This window comes from Populus trichocarpa, chromosome 10, assembly GCF_000002775.5.
Source record: "Populus trichocarpa isolate Nisqually-1 chromosome 10, P.trichocarpa_v4.1, whole genome shotgun sequence".
Classification (NCBI taxonomy): domain Eukaryota; kingdom Viridiplantae; phylum Streptophyta; class Magnoliopsida; order Malpighiales; family Salicaceae; genus Populus; species Populus trichocarpa.
The window spans coordinates 22,225,314-22,243,068 of NC_037294.2; the positions used below are offsets into that span (position 1 = coordinate 22,225,314).

The following is a 17,755-nucleotide window of genomic DNA, read 5'->3' on the forward strand; positions in this document are numbered from 1 at the left end:
TTTAAGTGTGAGGACGGAATCCGTTAACAAACATGGGTAATGGGATTCAATTGGAAATTTCATGAATATTGAAGCCTGATTGAGACAAAAAAAAAAGATGGTAGGAAACTCAATGGAGAACCTCTATAGAGTTGGGGGACTCGTTTGAATTTTTTACATCTAGATATTAGAGTGCCACGTGCCAACAGAGGGTTAAATTGTCTTAGAAAAACCGCAGTGAGAGAGAGAGCGGAGAGAATATTATTATGATCCAAAACCTTCCAGACTTTACAGTAGAGGACAAAACTCTCTTGGTTTGGACTTTGGAGTTTTTTTTGGGTCGTGAAAAGCCTGCCTTAGTAATTTTTTATTTTTTAGGTTATGTTCTTCTGAGGTCATACCTTTTGTTTCTTCATGAGCTCTTCTTTTTCTATGTTACACTACTTTATAAATGCTATCATATTTGTCAAAATTACGTGTTTCAGCTGAATTTTATTTTGTTTTGATTTGAATTGTTTTGATGTGATGTTAAAAATAATTTTAAAAAATAAAAAATATTATTTTAATGTATTTTTCAATAAAAAAATATTATAAAAAGTAATCATTATCACACTCTCAAACACCATCTAAATCCAGTCCAACTCGGGATCTAGTTTAAAGCTCAATTAATAAATTCAACAGTTAATATAAAATGACATCGTTTTAATATTTAAATAAAATAAAATAAAATGATATTATTTTAAAACCAATTAAAAAAAGTCAAATAAGGTTTTTACATGAATGTAAGTTACTTCACCAAGTTGACCGGGTTTAATTGAGTCAATTTCTATTAAGTTTAATTTAAAATCTAATTTGAACTAGATACCGATTCTATGGGTTATCAAATTAACTTATTAAGGTGGGCTAAGTTTAACAACACTAGTATTTATAACCAATTATGAAAGAGGAAATTTTTTCAAAATAAAGGAGTTTTCTAGCAATATTAGTGGAATTCACATGACTTTCTATTTAATATAGATTATAAGAAAATCTTTTAAATTTAAACTCATTTATATTAAAACATGCATATTAATTATTAATCATATTTCTTTGAAAATCCGTGTTTCATAACATTTTAAAAAATTATATATACAGTTACTTCTCCTGAAATTGATGATAAGCAAGATCTTACTTGTGTATGAAATTATTTTATTAGACAAGTGAATGGTATTCTTGGAATGCACATCAAAATTATTTTTTTCTCTTTAATTAAAAAGTATATTATTCATGTTAAAATCATTAAATTCATCATAAACTAAAAAGTGCCACTTGTCTTGTAGAAGCAAATGAGTGGGATTTCCCATGATTATCACATGAGGTCTCCCCCATGTTACTGATTTCCATATACTATAAAAAACTAAAAATTGGACCAATTAATTAACACTTTAGTTTTAATTTTGGACATTTTAAGATATTTGAGTTCTCTCTCCCCTTTCTCTCTCTAAACGTGAATGCACAATAATATTTTTATCTGAAATCTACAACAGCAACAAAAATTCCCTTCTTTGATATCACTTCACTGTTTCTTGGATCACAAAGTAAGTCCCTTTTGTTGCTTCCATTTTCTTTACTTCACTTTGTTGATATATAACACAAAAAATGAAAAATCCCGTCTTTTATAGCACTTCTCATTTCAAAGTAGTTGTTTTTCACTTGCATTTGTGGGATTTTTTTTGTTTCCTTGTCCGGTTTAAGAGGACTTTTGATTTCATACTTTATGTAAATAGTTCAAAGATTGTTTTTTTTTTCTTTCGAGAATTGGATTATGTTTCATGCAAAAGTTTTAAACCTAGTAATCCGGGGTTATTGAAAAGTTGTGATTATGTGGATTATTTTGTTATTTGGGTTTTGGGTTTTAAGGTTTTTGGTCAATGAAGGTTAAAGCTTTGAGCTTTTGCATTTGCATGTAAAAGATTATAGCTCTATTGCTCTCTGTTTGTATGTTGTTTCACTTGGCTTGGATCACTTTATTGGTTTCCAAGTGCTGTGTTAGACACAGTGATACATATTTTGACTAGCTCATTTCAGTGCATTTTGGATTCTAGTGGATTGGCTGCTCTAATTTATTTGGTAGGGTTTATTGGTTTTTAGTTTTTAACTATGGTAATGGTTTGGGGTGAATCTTCTTGTTATTTTCTCTTCCAGTAGTAGTATGTGTTTCCTAGCTCTTTTTTTTTTTTAAAAAAATTTGTTCTCCTAATCAAGGGATTTATGCTGCATCTTTGTTTGTGGGGCTTTTTTGCATCTTGCTTGTATACTCAATTACTTTGATTTTGTTAACCATGCTGAATGGAGGTCATTGATTTAGTTTTTGGAGATAATTATTTTTGGATGTTTTAGTTCTGGTCTTGCATAGTATATATAAAAACCTTGAAACTCTATTCATATTTTCTTCAAATCAGAGTTTCTTTGGCAGTTTGGAGAGTGTAATCTGATAATCTTATGCTGTATTTCTAAATTGTTGACTCTGCTTTCCAGGTTCTGATTGTGGGGTGAGTTTGAAGATTGGATCAGTGTGGTTCATAGACAATCTTAGGGTTTAGAAAGTTTTTGTGTTAAGGGTTTTTAGTTTTAGATTTTGAATGTTTAGGTGAAGGTTGTTGAATGGGGACGCAGACAATGGGATCTCAAGGTGATGGCAGTAGTCATCATATGCAATCTCAGTTCCAGCCATTGGTGCGGCAAAACTCAATGTACAGTCTTACTCTTGACGAGGTTCAAAATCAGTTGGGTGACTTGGGGAAACCCCTAAGCAGCATGAATCTTGATGAACTTCTAAAAAACGTGTGGACAGTGGAGGCTGCCCAGACTACAGCTTTGGAAGTGGAGGGCACACCATTCGCCAATCAAACTGCTCTGCAACGCCAGGCAAGCCTATCGTTAACTAGTGCTCTGAGCAAGAAGACAGTTGATGAGGTTTGGAAAGACATCCAACAAAGCAAACATGATGAGGAGATGAAGTCTAAGGAGCGGCAGCCTACTTTTGGAGAGATGACGTTGGAGGATTTCTTGGTAAAAGCAGGAGTTGTAGCTGAAGCATCCGTGGACAAGAAAGATGGTGGTTCTGTTGTTTTGGTTGATACAAATGCAGCACAACAGTTTCTGCAACAAAGTCAATGGGTGCAATACCCACCACAACCACAGTATCAACATCCACAACAAAGCATGATGGGGGTTTATATGCCAGGCCAGCCTATGCCACAGCCACTTCACATGGGTGCTGGTTCTATGATGGATGTTTCATACCCTGAAAACCAGGTGCCGGTACCTCCACCCTTGACGGGGACTTTATCAGATACACAGACACCAGCAAGAAAAAGAGGTGTGCCAAATATGTTTGAGAAAACAGTTGAGAGGAGGCAGAAGAGGATGATAAAGAACCGTGAATCTGCCGCCCGTTCACGAGCACGGAAGCAGGCTTACACAAGCGAGCTGGAGAACAAAGTTTCTCGGCTGGAAGAGGAAAATGGAAGGCTGAGGAAACGAAGGGTGAGGATTTCTTTTCATTTACCCCTCCGATGCAACCTTTCTATTGGATATATTGATAACATGTGTGTCTGTTTTAGTTTCCTTTTCTCCTTCCTCCTCCCCCTTGATTTTAATGAATGATGTTCATACTTGCTTTGTTGATCAAGGGTTTGTTTGGGAGTGTGGTAAAAATTGTTTTTTAAAGTGTTTTTTTATTTGAAAATATATTAAAATAATATATATTTTTTAAAAAAATTATTTCTTACATCAGTACATCAAAATAATCTAAAAACACAAAAAATTAATTTGAAGCTAAAAAAATTTCAAAAGCTTGGTTGGACCTCAATGCCAAATAGGGCTCCAGACAAAAGGTTTAATTGAATCAGAGACATGCAAATGGAACTTAAATCAGTTTGATAAATTGTAAATCAGTTATAAATTGTCGGATAGCTATATGTGATTGAGAAATGAAGATCAATCTAACTAGTTTCATTTTAGAGGCATGTAAGACATTTTGAAGATTGCCCGCTCATAGGTGGTCGGGAAAGAAAATTAGATGATGAGTATTAGTTACTTTCTAAAACTTTAGATTAAAGTAGAATAAAATAAAGGGATTCTTGATGAATGAGCTTCTTGTTTATGTTGATGTTGTTGTGGAGCAAAAGGTTATGCTTCGTTTTCTTGTGGTGATAATTATGTATTGTTGGCATCACTTTGTATGCACACAATCACTTCATTGAGTACAAGAATATCATCTCTTGTCACTGAATGTGAGACATTTGTTGGTTGAATTCATTTTCCTCTCCTTCTTATCGTTAATTACTTTTTTGATTTGTTGCCCTTTAATTTGCAGGAGCTTGAGAATATGTTGCCATGTATCCCTCTCCCTGAACCCAAGTATCAGCTTCGCAGAACGACATCAGCCCCATTCTAGCAAATGAAACGAGAGTGTTGAAGTTTTGTAGATACAATGCATTTCTGGTTTGAGCTCATAATTTACTCTTTGACCTCTTAAGAAGCAGCTGTTTGTCACGGTTACTGCTGTGAGTTTGCTTCTCATCATCATGAGTTTTTTCTTGTATCTATTCTGTGAAAAGTTAGCTAGAAATTTCCATTTGTAATTTTCAATGTCCGAGTGTCCTAAGATTTTTCAAAAGAATGGCCAATATATTTTTCTAGCTTCTTTCAGCCTGACATGCCCCACTTCATCTTTCGAGTTTTGGTACACAATTGTCAAGTATTCCTAACATTCTTTCATCAAGTGTTTTATGCTGAGAGTGAGGGACACTGCTTATTCCTGCAGAAGAGCAAAAGATTGTGCTTGTATATATTGTTTATCACAACCATGCCATCTGGCAGTAAAAAAATGACACAAACCAGCAAATGCACTGCACAGTTTGAGAAACCTGCAGCAGGTTGCAAGGGTGAGAAACCTGCAGCAGGGTGCAAAGGGGCAGATTTTAGTGGTTTTTGTGCTGGATCAGATAGTTGTCTTATAAATATGCAATGTCTAGTGCCTATGATTGTAGCTAAATTCACCAGTCTGAATCAATCCCTGTTGCCGAAAATGCTACGTTAACTTCAGTGAAAATGGTTGACAATTGGATGCTGATTGAATATCCAACGGTGTATTGCTTTTGACTACCAGCTATTGTTTAACCACCGTGTTGTTGCCTACTTTTAAGGAAACTAAGTAGCAAGTCAATTGGCATCGTAACTAGTAACACGGGTCAGATTCTACTAAATCTCAATGCCAAAAGACCCAGTATTCCGATGATGAATAAATAAATAAACAATGGCGACCATCATACCATATACAGTAGAAGGCATAATTAATCAAGAGGAAGCATATTATGATATGGTAATTCTGAATACTAGATTCTCAAATCCGTTCGTAGCTTTGTAGCAAAGCAATAACTCAAACCACTTCAACACAAGTACAAAACCAGTGGCAGCAGCATCATGTAGTGGGGAAATTCTCTAGTCAGCTTCAGGTTCCTCTAGATCAGCATAGAGCGCACCATATTCACCTTCTAGCAATGCAGTCACACATTTTATGTCTTTACTGTGACAGACGAAATGTAGCAAAATCGCACTATCGTAAGTAAGAATTTTATCAAACTAAATGCTTAACCCTTGAGGGCGAGCCTTAGTGTATTGTGGTAGCTGTTGTGGTTGTAGTTTGAAAAAAATTGTTTTATAAAAAGTACTTTTAGTTGAGGTTAGTTTGAAAAAATAGATGTTTTGTTAAAACTGTGGTTGAAATTGAGGTTGAAGAAAAAATAGTTTAATGTGTTTGGTTAATAATATTTTTAAAATTGAGGTTATAAAATAATTTTAAAAATATATATATATATATATATATATATATATATATATATATATATATATATATTGATGCTTTTTAATTTAAATATTGTGGATTTAACTATTGCTATTACATCATGAAATAAATCATACTTTATATAAAATATTTTTTATTATTCCATGAAACCATCTACAATTTCATTACGTACGAAATACATCCGACAAGAACTACAGTTTTCATAAAAAAATGTTAAAAAAATTAATACTAAAAAAAAGAAGGTTCCCGCCGTGTAAGAGAATTGCACTGTTCACTATTTTTAAGTGAACAGTGCAATTCTCTTGCACTGTTCAGTGCAATTAACATGAACAGTGCAAGAAAAGCATGAAATCGTTTTTTTTTTAACTGCGTTTCCAACGAAAAAACAAGTGGGACCCATGAACAATATATCACTTTTTTCTTTAACCAAACGGGTGCAAACTGTATTTTAATTAAAACGCAGCTGCAGTCGTGTAGCCAAACGAGCTCTTAGTCCAGGTGACAAGTGTATTTAGCCTCACGTCATCACCCATGGCTCGAATCCTAGTCGTGGAACCTAGCCTCTTGTTGCACTTCTCAACTGAATTTGTCATTGCAAGAGTTCAACAAGAAGCAAAATTGGAGTAGAGATTTATGGAATTCTGATTGGTCTCGGCTATCTGCTTGGAGGCAGTCCTCACTCTCACAGATTAATCACATCATGCTTGACTATAGCAGCGACGCATGATATTAAGGACTGACCACTGTGGATTATTGGTTGCCAATCCCAAGGCTGGAGAGTTCATGTCCATACTAACAGTTAAGTCGAATGCAGCATGCGTGTAAAAACAGCTCAAAATGAAACCCAATCCGGATCAAATTTTAGGTTACTAGCTCGACCTCCTGGATTTGATTTATCATAAATAAGAACCGAGAGAAGGGTCTTTACGAATTACAAACTCGAACAATCTTTTCCCACCATATATAATCATCAAGGCCGGGCTCCAAGAAACACCACAGGCCAAGTAGTAAACTACCTAATAGCTTGCATGACATAATCATGCAGCAGCATCACAGTCAGTTTTTAATTTGTTTTTTCTAGGAATATTTTACTAAAGGCAACTATTGGGCTGGATGACACCTGAAGTTGTTCCGTCAGCATTGTTACAAGATGCGCCAGCTGGTTGATTCTTGTAAGTGAGCTTCACATCCTCCATTTTGATCCCAGTGCACGGGAACTTTATACTACAGTCAAATCTCACTGCAACCTGTGTTGCTGATGTTCCATGTATGTCTTGGTAAATCACATCACTAATCTTAACCCCAGAAGCCTGTTCAATACAAATCATAAAGCACATTTTAGCAAATAAAAGTAGTCCATGTTAACCAGACTAGACCCAAATTAGCTCAATTACAAGAATAAACACATAGGGTCAACCTGCCTGGCCAGGGCAATTTATGTTGTCAGGGCAGTAGTTCTGGTCAATAACAATGGGATTCTGAACATTGGTCATGGCAGCGTGCTGGAAAAGTACATTCCTAACAAAACCATCGCTAGGCCTCCCCCAAGACTTGATCCTCAACCCATTTTGAGTGCCAATAAATGTAATCGTTTTAGCAGTCACATTTTGCACTCCAGGCTCATTAAGGTCCTTGCCTAAACTTCCAATGCTGCAGGAAGAAACCACACATTTAAGCCCCACATCATAGCATCATCACATATTAACAGCACTGTATATAATTAATTAATGATTTAATTTCATTACCTGATTCCGTGTCCAGGGCCACACACAACATTTTCAATCCACAAGTTAGTCGTGCCGGCACCGATTGAGACACAGTCGTCGCCGGTTCCAATCTTGGAGCTCAAGATTGTGATGTTGCTCGATAATTGAACATGAATGCCGTCTGTGTTTGGACTGTTCCCGGAAGCCGTAATCCTAACCCCTTGAATCTTCACGCTGTTGCAACCATTGATAACAATGTGGAACATTTGGCTATTCAATGAAGTTAATCCACTGATCACTATGTTGTTTGAATTGGAAAAGCGTAGCGTCTGCACATGCACATGCACACAAATGAACTTCAATTGGAATAGACATTAATTAACGCATTTAATTAATCTGCTTGAAACATAATTAAGGCTCTAATTAACTACAATATTTGACTTTGATGCTCTTAATAATTAATTCTTGCGATAATTAGGGCTTAAGTGAATGATCAAGGCAGCAATATGGTGTAATAAGTACTTTTCTTGAAACAAATTAAAGAGTGGTCACAATGCATGGTGAACGTCATACCGTGGCACCACTTGGGCAGTTCTTGCCAGATCGCTTGCAATCCCACAAACCAGAGCCATGTCCATCTAGAACCCCACCAGAAACCGTAACACCATCAACATTCTGAAAGAGAATCCAGTTTCCAGCATTACCAATAATCCGATAATCGGTCGGAGCTAGAAGTGTGCCATCTATACGTACAACGATGGCTTTGTTCTTGCATGGACCCTTAAACTCTACATTTTGTAGAAAGAACCTGCCTGGCGGGACATAAATGGTAGATGGGCTAATGGAGCTACATGCTTGTGCCCAAGCAGCAAGAAAGGCTGTGGTCGAGTCAGTTCCACCATCTGGCTTCGCCCCATAACTTAGGACATTGTGTTGTTCTGCAATTGCTAAATATGAGGTAAAGACCATGACAAGAAGGGCAAGAAGAACACAAGAGCTTAACGTATAATGTGCCATTTTCTGCTTGATAAAAGCACCGTTTGACTTGTTCAAGTTCAGAGATAGATCAGAAAGAGTTGGAGGATTTTGAGAGTGGTGGTAATGGTGATGGAGGTGAAGGGGTTTGAGGGTGCATTTATAGGGTTAAATTGGATTGCAAGAACAAAAAAGCAAAGCTAGCTGCGCCGAAATTTGAGACGGGGATCAGTTTGGCATTTTCATGATGCATGATTCTTCTGTACTTGAAAATTTCTTTACTGAAATGACCTTGCTTGGAGCTTCGATGGCTTGCATTTATGGTTAATACACACTTTGCTACCATGGAAAGCGCCTCCATGGATTATGTTATCCAATTAGATTAATTAATTAATTAATTAATTAATTTTAAGTAAAAGTATTCACATTGAATCTTCGTAATATATGATCCATGTTGATTACATCTATACTTTATATAGCTATTATCCGAATGTATATATGTTATACTTTTTGCCATACAATTTTTCTTCAATAAATGATGAAGACAAGTATGTCTTGCTATATATTCTCCAAACTGTTTTGTTCATTTATTATCTTCAATTCTAAATTCTTTCCTCGTCTAGTATTCTTTGATGTTATTAAACTTAATCTAGCTGGATAGATCAAATCATTAACTTAAACGAAGTAAATTATTTTTAAAATCTAGCAAAGATTGACTTGGATAACTTCACATGTCAATATTAATCTAGTTAAAACTCGATTTAACTTTAAAAATTAAAAAATTAAAATGATACTGTTTTAATTTTTTTAAAATCTTAATTTAGATTAACATTTTAATTCTAACACGTGATTTGAGTATTGAACCCGACCGAGTTTAATAGCTTTATTTAATGTTTTTACAAGAAATTAATTTCTTCGTAATCTTTCCTAAATTCTCAATCCTATATATTAATTTGAATTTGAATAAGGTATACTTAGAAGACCAAGCAAAAAGGTCGTTAGTTAGTTAAAGCTAGCTTTGTGTTTCTTACAAGGTAGTTTGTTCAAGTTCAAGAATTACGTTTGCATACAATATTCATTCCATGAGGTTATAGCATTTCTTGTATACATTTATATTATGAACAAAGTAATTTACGTGCTAAGGTTGCTTGGAGTGGAAGCTAGTTTGATTTCAAAGGGTGGTTAAAATCAAGAAACAGAAATTAAGGGCTTCACCCTAAACGTGAGAAGCAAATTAAGTTAACATCAAGAGCCATGGCCGCCGCCGCCGCCGCCTTAGCTCTTTCGTGGACTATGTTATATATGTTACGACCAGCCATCTCTTTGCTTCAAGAGCACCGATCGATCAACGCCGCCTCAAGTTTTGTTATATGTTAGTTATTTTTTCTTTTCATGTCTTAACCCTCATCATCAGGGGCAGGGTTAGATTAATTTTACAAATTTAAGCAACCTTTATATATCTTGTATTGAAATTGGAAAGGGGACTTTCGAATTTAAAACTTCAAAAAGGCATGTCATGATTTGAAAAAGATAGTTATTAAACTAGGTTTAATGAATTCTTCCAGTAATTTATCGAAATGAAGCTTAGCTAGGGTTAGGTGTTTTTGAACCATTTCGAATATTGAATTGGCTAAACTATTTGAAAAATCATGTTTCGATTTGATTTGATTAACCTATCAAATAAGATCCGGTAATGTTAATTCTAAGATTTTTTTTAAATTTAAAATAATATCATTTTAATTTTTTAAAAATAACAATATTTTAGAACATGTTTGAATTAGATTTTCAACTCGAAAATTAACCTAGTAAATCCGGGTCAAATATGAAAACTATAGTGCGGAAGTCCTCGGTTTTATTGTTTCTTACTATACCATGAATTACACAATGTGAATAATCCACCTCTCCTCTAATTACGTGGCAGGTAACAACTGCTGCTAAAGGATTACGTGAGGACTGGTAACAGTTTTTTCTGTTTTGGCTCGAAGTTAAACTGCTGCTATTATTGTAAATTAATTAATTTGCAGTTTCCATGGCAGCACCTCAACGAACGAGTTCATAACTAGAACTTGGACACACACACACACACAAAACAAAAGGAGATTTAAGAAAGCAACTGGATGTTGGACCAAGATGTTTGCTCCCTCTGTGGTCTCAGGTTCGAGCCCTGTGGTTGCTCATATGATGGCCACTGGAGGCTTACATGGTCGTTAATTTCAGGGCCCGTGGAATTAGTCGAGGTGCGCGCAAGCTGACCCGGACACCCGCGTTAAACTAAAAAAAAGAAAGCAACTGCATGCCTGCCTGGGCCATGTTCCCAACAGTCTCGAACACAAACAGCAGAGGCAAAATGGATGTTCTTGGACTGTGAAAGATGCACATGAAATCATCATCTTGTGTTCTTGGAAATATCAATATTAGATAAACTATCTGCTACACGACGATCGTGTTGTTATAAATAATTTTGAGACAGCAGAGAAGAATGCAAATAAAATAAGCCTGCATGCGCATGAGTTATTTTTCTAGCGTGGGCTTTGAGCCCTAATAGGAGCTAACCCCAAATCCATCCTGGTAGTAATTTTGTTCGCATTCTAGAACGTAAAAATGACCATCTTTTTACCGCAATTTGCGAGGGAAAAACACTGTTTCCGGGAGGGAATAAAAAAAAAAAAAAAAAAACTGGAACTCCTTATTTGATCCTTGGATTGACCTGGAAAGAAAATATGGATTGTTAGTTTGTTGAATCAATAAATAAGTTATCAAGTGAATATTTTTATATTTTTATTAAAATAACATTATTTTAATCTTTTTTTAACAATATATTAATCATTGAGTTGAAATTAAATTACTGAAAATTTAAATAAATCAATTAGATTTAACTATATCAATATATGATTTAATTTAATTTAATTAAAAGCTTCGCTTGGGTTGAATTCTACTTTTTGAGTTTTCCCATCCATTGAGGACCATTTGCATTGCGGGATTTGAAGATTTTGAATTTTTTTAGCTTTAAAATAATATTTTTAATATACTTTTTTATTATTTTAATGTTTAAAAATATATATTTTAATATATATTTTTTTAAAAAAACATTTTAAAAAGGATCATCCCAAATAAGCTACAAGCCTCGTTTATCAAGTATAGTCCTCGTGTTGCTGTCAAATGATGTCCTAAAATGAGATGCACTAAATGCATACGTGCAAAAAGGCCAGATGGGGCACCAAGAGGGCTAACTCTCTAGACAGTGCCACGCATGGCTCAGATAAAACAAGGTGAAGCAGGGAACTTCAAAACCAGACATGAAACAGTACCCAAATTTCAATTAAGTCATTTGATTAATTTTCCTGTCTCGATTAAGCTCCCATGTCTTCAAGAATTCTAATCAAGTCCCCCCTCCACCTAGACTCTTCACAAGTTCTTAATTAAAACATAATCCATCTACAGATACCTCGACGATGGTATTCAATTGGGGTTTTATGAATCTTTGGGTACCTGATCGAGACAAAAAAAAAAAGGATTGGAAATTCGATTGAATATCTCTATATAGTTGAGGGACTTAAATGAAATTGGGCGCCCATAGAGGGTAAATTGTTAGAAAATCCGCAGAGAGGAAGAGAAAAGGAAAGAATATTAACACGATCCAACAAGTTCCAGAGAATGCAGTAGAGGACAAATCTCTCTTTAGCCTGGAGGTTTTTCCGGGCCCATGGAAAGCCTGCCTTGGCCAAATCTTGACCTTTTAGGTTCTGTTCTTGTGAGGTCACTCCTTTTGCTTCTTCATGAGCTCTTCTTTTACTATGTCAATGCTCTCATGTTTGCAGACAATTGCAAAGACTGCAGAATCCTGGGATTTTGCTGCTTTTTCATTGGATTTGTTAATGGAGTGAATTTTTATATTTTTTACTAAATCACCCAAGTTTTTTTTTTTTTTTATTTTTTTTCAATTCAGATACAGCCAGCCCTGAATTTGTTAGGTTCTAGATGGATCCGCTCCGAGACTGGTCTGGATTTTGCAAGTATAGATAAAAGGTAAAAAAATGGGCCAATGGGGCCTGCAAAATCGAAACCAATTAAATAATAAACTAAAAAAGTGCCACGTGGCTCATTGAAGCGAATAAGTGGGGTTTCACAGGTTACCATATAAGCCCTCTCCCATGATACCATTTTCCTTGATATTTTTTATAAAACAATAACAAAATTGGACCAATTAATCGACACCCTATTTTTATTTTTTGACATTTGTAGATTTAGAGTTCTCTCTCTCTTCTTTCTCTCTCTAATTGTAAAAGCAAAATAAACAGCTGATTTTCACCTGAATCATCAACAGCAACGCAAAAAAATCACTTCTTTTCTGTCACTCCACTCTCTCTTGGATCACAAAAGTACGTACCTTTTTTTTTTTTATTTCATTCTCTTAACTGCACTTTATTGATGTATGACACAAAAATGAAAAACCCCTTCTTTTATAGCACTTCCAATTTGGAAGTTGTTATTTTTTACACTTACATTTGTGTGATTTTTTTTGGTTTTTGAGTTTGGTTTAAGAGGGATTTTGATTTTATGTAAATATCTGCAAGATTGTTTTTTTTTTTTTGTTAGAATTGATTTGAGTTTCATGCAAAAGCTCCAGACTTTTTAATCTGGGATTATTGAAATGTTGAGATTATGGATTAATTTGTGATTTGTGATTTAGGTTTCAAGGTTTTTGGTCAATCAAGGCTAAAGCTTTGAGATTTTGCATTTGCATGTATAAGATTACAGCTTTAAAGCTCTCTGTTTGTATGTTGTTTCACTTTGTTTTGATCAGTATATTGGTTTCAAAGTGTACAGTTATACATATTTTGTCTAGCTCATTTCAGTCCATTTTGGATTCTATTGGATTGGCTGCTCTAATTTATTTGTTAGGTTTTTTATTTTGTTTTTAATGACGGTAATGGTTTGAGGTGAATCTTCTTGTATTTTTTTCTCTTCCAATAGTAGTCTGTGTTTTCCTTGTTCTATTTTTTCTTAAGATTTTGTTCTCATAATCAAGGGATTTAAGCTGCATATTTGTTTGTTGGCCATTTTTGTAACTTGTTCTTTTATTTTGTTAACTATGCTGAATGAAGGTTATTGTCTTAGGTTTTCGTGAAAATTAATCTTGGATATTTTAGTTCTGGTCTTGCATGGTATAGACTCTATTCTTAATTTCTTCAAATTAGAGTTTTTTTGGCGGTCTGGGGAATGTAATCTAAAATCTTGTTCGGTAAAGGATTCATTTATAGGTTACATTTCTGAATTGGTAACTCGGTTTTTCAGGTCAGACCGTGGGGTGAGTTTGAAGATTGGATCACTGTGGTTTTTAGACAAGCTTGGGGTTAACAGAGTTGTCATGTTAAGGGTTTTTAATTCTTAGATTTGGAATGTTTAGGTGAAGGTTGTTGAATGGGAATGCAGACAAAGGGATCTCAAGGTGATGGTAGTAGTCATTATAAACAATCTCAGCTCCAGCCATTGGCACGGCAAAACTCAATGTACAGTCTCACTCTTGATGAGGTTCAGAATCAGTTGGGTGACTTGGGGAAACCTCTCAGCAGCATGAATCTCGATGAACTTCTAAAAAACGTGTGGACAGTGGAGGCTACCCAGACTATGGGTTTGGAAGTGGAGGGCACACCATTTGCCAATCAAACTGCTTTGCAGCGTCAGGCAAGCTTATCGTTAACCAGTGATCTGAGTAAGAAGACAGTTGATGAGGTTTGGAAAGACATCCAACAAAGCAAAAATGACAGGGGGATAAAGTCTAGGGAGCGGCAGCCTACTTTTGGAGAGATGACTTTGGAGGATTTCTTGGTAAAAGCAGGAGTTGTAGATGAAGGATCCATGGACAAGAAAGATGGTGGTTCCATTGTTGGGGTTGATACAAATGCAGCACAACAGTTTCAGCAACAAGGTCAATGGTTGCAATACCCACCACAACCACAGTATCAGCAGCCACAACAAAGCATGATGGGGGTTTATATGCCAGGTCAGTCTACACTGCAGCCACTTCACATGGGGGCTGGTTCTATGATGGATGTTTCGTACTCAGAGAACCAGGTTGCCTTACCTCCACCTCTGATGGGGACATTATCAGATACACAGGCACCAGCAAGGAAAAGAGGTGTGCCGGATATGATTGAGAAGACAGTTGAGAGGAGGCAGAAGAGGATGATAAAGAACCGAGAATCTGCTGCCCGTTCACGAGCGCGGAAGCAAGCTTACACAAATGAGCTGGAGAATAAAATTTCTCGGCTGGAAGAGGAAAATGAAAGGCTGAGGAAACTAAGGGTGGGGTTTTCTTTTCAGTTATTCCTCTGGTTCAACTACCTTTCTATTGGATATATTGATAATATGTGCTGAACTGTCTGTTTTAGTTTAGTTTCCTTTTCTCCCTCCTCGCTTGAATTTAAGGAATGAAGGATGTTCATACTTGCTTTGTGATTAAGAAAGAAGGTGTAATTGAATCAGAGATAGGATAGTTTAAAGAAGCCCTTGTTTGATTTTCTTTTGTAGTGATTTTCAGTAATCATGCAACTGAAATTTAGATCAGTCTGATATGCTGTCATTTGACAGTTTATCAGGTAGCTATATTCCTACTGCAAACCAAACATAATTGTCTTCCAGAAATGAAGATCAGTTTGACTAGTTTTATGATAGTTTTTTCCTTGAAAATCCAATGACATTCATAGGCATGACAAGACATTTTGAAGATTGTCTCCTCTTAGGTGGTTGGGGAAGAAAACTAGGTGATGGCTGTTAATCACTACATGAAACTTTAGATTCATGTGGGTATTAGAAAGCTTCCTGTCTCCATTTTTTCTTTAGTTTTGACAGAAAAATTAAAGAATAAATAAAAGGATTCTTGATGAATATGCTTGTTGTTTATTTCATGAGATATTATTGCTCTTGTTCCTCTATCCCCAATTTGATGCGCAATTTGCATGTTGGTCCTTGTTGTTGTGAGATCTGCAAGCACCCCCTAGTTATTATTGCCAGTTCAATGGTTGTAGCAAAATCATTATCCCAAAACTCTAAAGACTAGCACGGCCATGCTTTTCCACCTCAAAACTGCTCTCATTTAGTTTCCTTCAACAATTTCCAGCAATCAAAATCAAATTTACCACATTTCTTGACTAACCAAAACAGCTCAGAATCATGATTTGTAGACTGTTGCTTCTACCACCAAATCATATTATCCTTAATTATATTTTTCTCTTGGAAAGATAATATACAAATTAATAAGGCGAACTCCATATATCATAACAAAAGAAGAAGGTGCTTTCTTGCTGTTGAATTTGTTGCGTGGGCAAAAGGCTATGCTTCTTTTACTTGTGGTGATAATGATGTTTGTAGGCATCGGTTTATATGTACACAATCACTTCCTTGAGTATAAGAATATCATCTTCTTGGTGTTTATTGGCCTATATGATGATGGTAAAGCATGTCTATCTTGTCACTGAATACGAGACATTTGTGTATTAAGTACATTTTCCCCTCATTCTTATTGTTAATTGCTAATATGTATATTAATTTTTATCTTATTTTGATCTGTTGTCCTTTAACTTGCAGGAGCTGGAGAATATGTTGCCATGTGTCCCTCTCCCTGAGCCCAAATATCAGCTTCGCAGAACAACATCAGCCCCATTCTAGCAAATGAAGTTTTGTAGATACAAAGAATTTCTGGTTTGTGCTCATAATTTACTCTTAGAAGCAGCTGCTTGTCACATTCACTGCTGTGAGTTTGCTTCTCATCATCATGAGTTTTTTTTCTTTCTTGTATCTATTCTGTGAAAAGTTGAGTTAGAAATTTTCATATCTAATTTTCACTGTTGGAGTGTCCTGGGATTTTTCCCATGCTAGCTAGTTCTTTTTCGTATGGTCAATATATTTTTCTAGCTTCTTTCAGCCTGACATTCCTCACTTCATATTTCGATTTTAGTACAATTGTCAAGTATAGATTACATCTTTCATCATGTGTTTGGTGCTGAGAGTGAGTTCTCTTTGTGCAAAAGAGACACTGGTTATTCCTACGGAGAAGCAAAAGATTGTGCTTGTATATATTGTTTGTCAACTGTGCAATCCGGCACTAGCAATCACTGAGATATACTAGCAAAATAATTGCCCAGTTTGAGAATCCTGCAGGATGCAGCAGGGTGCAATTGACCAGTCTAGGTAGCTAATTCGCACATAGCGATGCATAATGAGGGCTATTTAAAGGAAATAGTATATGATTTTCAGTAGTTCCTAACACACATTACAAAAAAAAGAAGCACATGTAAAAATGTGTTTGATGGAAGAGAGTGAGTCTCCGAGACAACAGTTTTGAAATGAATTTCTACATTTTCAAAACATGAATTACAAGGAGATATGTCCTTGCTATTTCTGTTGTCTTTTTTCTTTTATTCCGAGAGACAGTAATTAAAAACTAATATCTGCAAATTACATGTCTCGTTTGTGGTCTGAAGTATCTAGGCTAGTTCCAGCTTGTCGTAGGGTAACTTCTGTATTTCAAGGAGTGAACTGTGAAGACTCCATTCTCCTAGCCTGGAAATGGTGAACACTCTTATCGTGGTCAAGATTTAATAACTATGACCAGCTTACGCGTTTCTCTTTTCTCAGCTTAAACTAAAGAAAGAAAGCCATTCTTTGCGATTCTCTATTCCAATGTATATATTCAACCATCGCAATTATTATACAGTAATGATTGGAAAATACGATGAGCAACTGCCTTTATTTCATCAGTGGTTGCTTTGCCCCAACCAAAACACCACATGAAAAACCTAGACTGCTAAACCATTTCTCCTTTAATCAGACAATAATAACTTTTAAGGAATCGAATCATCGATTGTTAATGAATGGCTGAACGAAATAAGGAGCAAAAGCCGGATCTTCGAACTTAAGACAGGTAAAACCTACTTCCTTCAGTACGGGAAAGAGTTGCTCTTTCTGCTTTAGGTGCAGCCAGTAACGGGGCTTAGCAGTAAGATTAGGAATGGGCCTATGCGCAGGGAGAATCCGCGGGGAGAAAGAAATCGTCTTGAGGAGAAATGGTAAGTTACCGACAGTCTCGATCCTCAAAGGAACTGTGACTGGTCACGCCTACCATATCGAAAGTAAACCTGATCGCGAACTCCCACTTCCTTCCAAAAACTTTCTTTTATATATTTCGCGTCATTAACCAGGACGGGAGCCTCAGGTTGCGTGTAGACTCTCTTGGTTGACCGAC

At 35.7% G+C, this 17,755-nt stretch overlaps 3 protein-coding genes across 5 annotated transcripts; 2 read left to right on the forward strand and 1 right to left on the reverse strand.

Moving 5' to 3' along the window:
- The first annotated feature begins 1,403 nt into the window (after nucleotides 1-1,403).
- LOC7469494 (ABSCISIC ACID-INSENSITIVE 5-like protein 2) lies at nucleotides 1,404-4,674 on the forward strand. The gene is made up of 3 exons (XM_002316421.4): nucleotides 1,404-1,556; nucleotides 2,497-3,507; nucleotides 4,340-4,674. Exons 2-3 carry the CDS (start codon nucleotides 2,623-2,625, stop codon nucleotides 4,418-4,420), a joined length of 966 nt encoding a protein of 321 aa, XP_002316457.2. The 5' UTR covers nucleotides 1,404-1,556; nucleotides 2,497-2,622; the 3' UTR covers nucleotides 4,421-4,674.
- Nucleotides 4,675-6,584: 1,910 nt separating this feature from the next.
- On the reverse strand, nucleotides 6,585-8,626 carry LOC18102796 (polygalacturonase). 2 transcript variants are annotated; one of them, XM_024609258.2, is made up of 4 exons: nucleotides 8,110-8,626; nucleotides 7,576-7,865; nucleotides 7,252-7,480; nucleotides 6,585-7,140 (listed from the first exon to the last, which is right to left on the reverse strand). In XM_024609258.2, the coding sequence occupies exons 1-4, from the start codon at nucleotides 8,551-8,553 to the stop codon at nucleotides 6,922-6,924; spliced, it is 1,182 nt and encodes a 393-aa protein (XP_024465026.1). In that variant the 5' UTR covers nucleotides 8,554-8,626; the 3' UTR covers nucleotides 6,585-6,921. The 2 variants fall into 2 exon arrangements, with proteins under 2 accessions (XP_024465026.1, XP_024465025.1); XM_024609257.2 differs by having other exon boundaries at nucleotides 7,248-7,480.
- A 4,080-nt stretch (nucleotides 8,627-12,706) lies between these two features.
- On the forward strand, nucleotides 12,707-16,434 carry LOC18102797 (ABSCISIC ACID-INSENSITIVE 5-like protein 2). Of its 2 annotated transcripts, none has more exons than XM_024609497.2 (3): nucleotides 12,707-12,890; nucleotides 13,919-14,817; nucleotides 16,099-16,434. In XM_024609497.2, the coding sequence occupies exons 2-3, from the start codon at nucleotides 13,933-13,935 to the stop codon at nucleotides 16,177-16,179; spliced, it is 966 nt and encodes a 321-aa protein (XP_024465265.1). In that variant the 5' UTR covers nucleotides 12,707-12,890; nucleotides 13,919-13,932; the 3' UTR covers nucleotides 16,180-16,434. The 2 variants fall into 2 exon arrangements, with proteins under 2 accessions (XP_024465265.1, XP_006378844.2); XM_006378782.3 differs by having other exon boundaries at nucleotides 12,709-12,890; nucleotides 13,807-14,817.
- The last annotated feature ends 1,321 nt before the right edge of the window (nucleotides 16,435-17,755 follow it).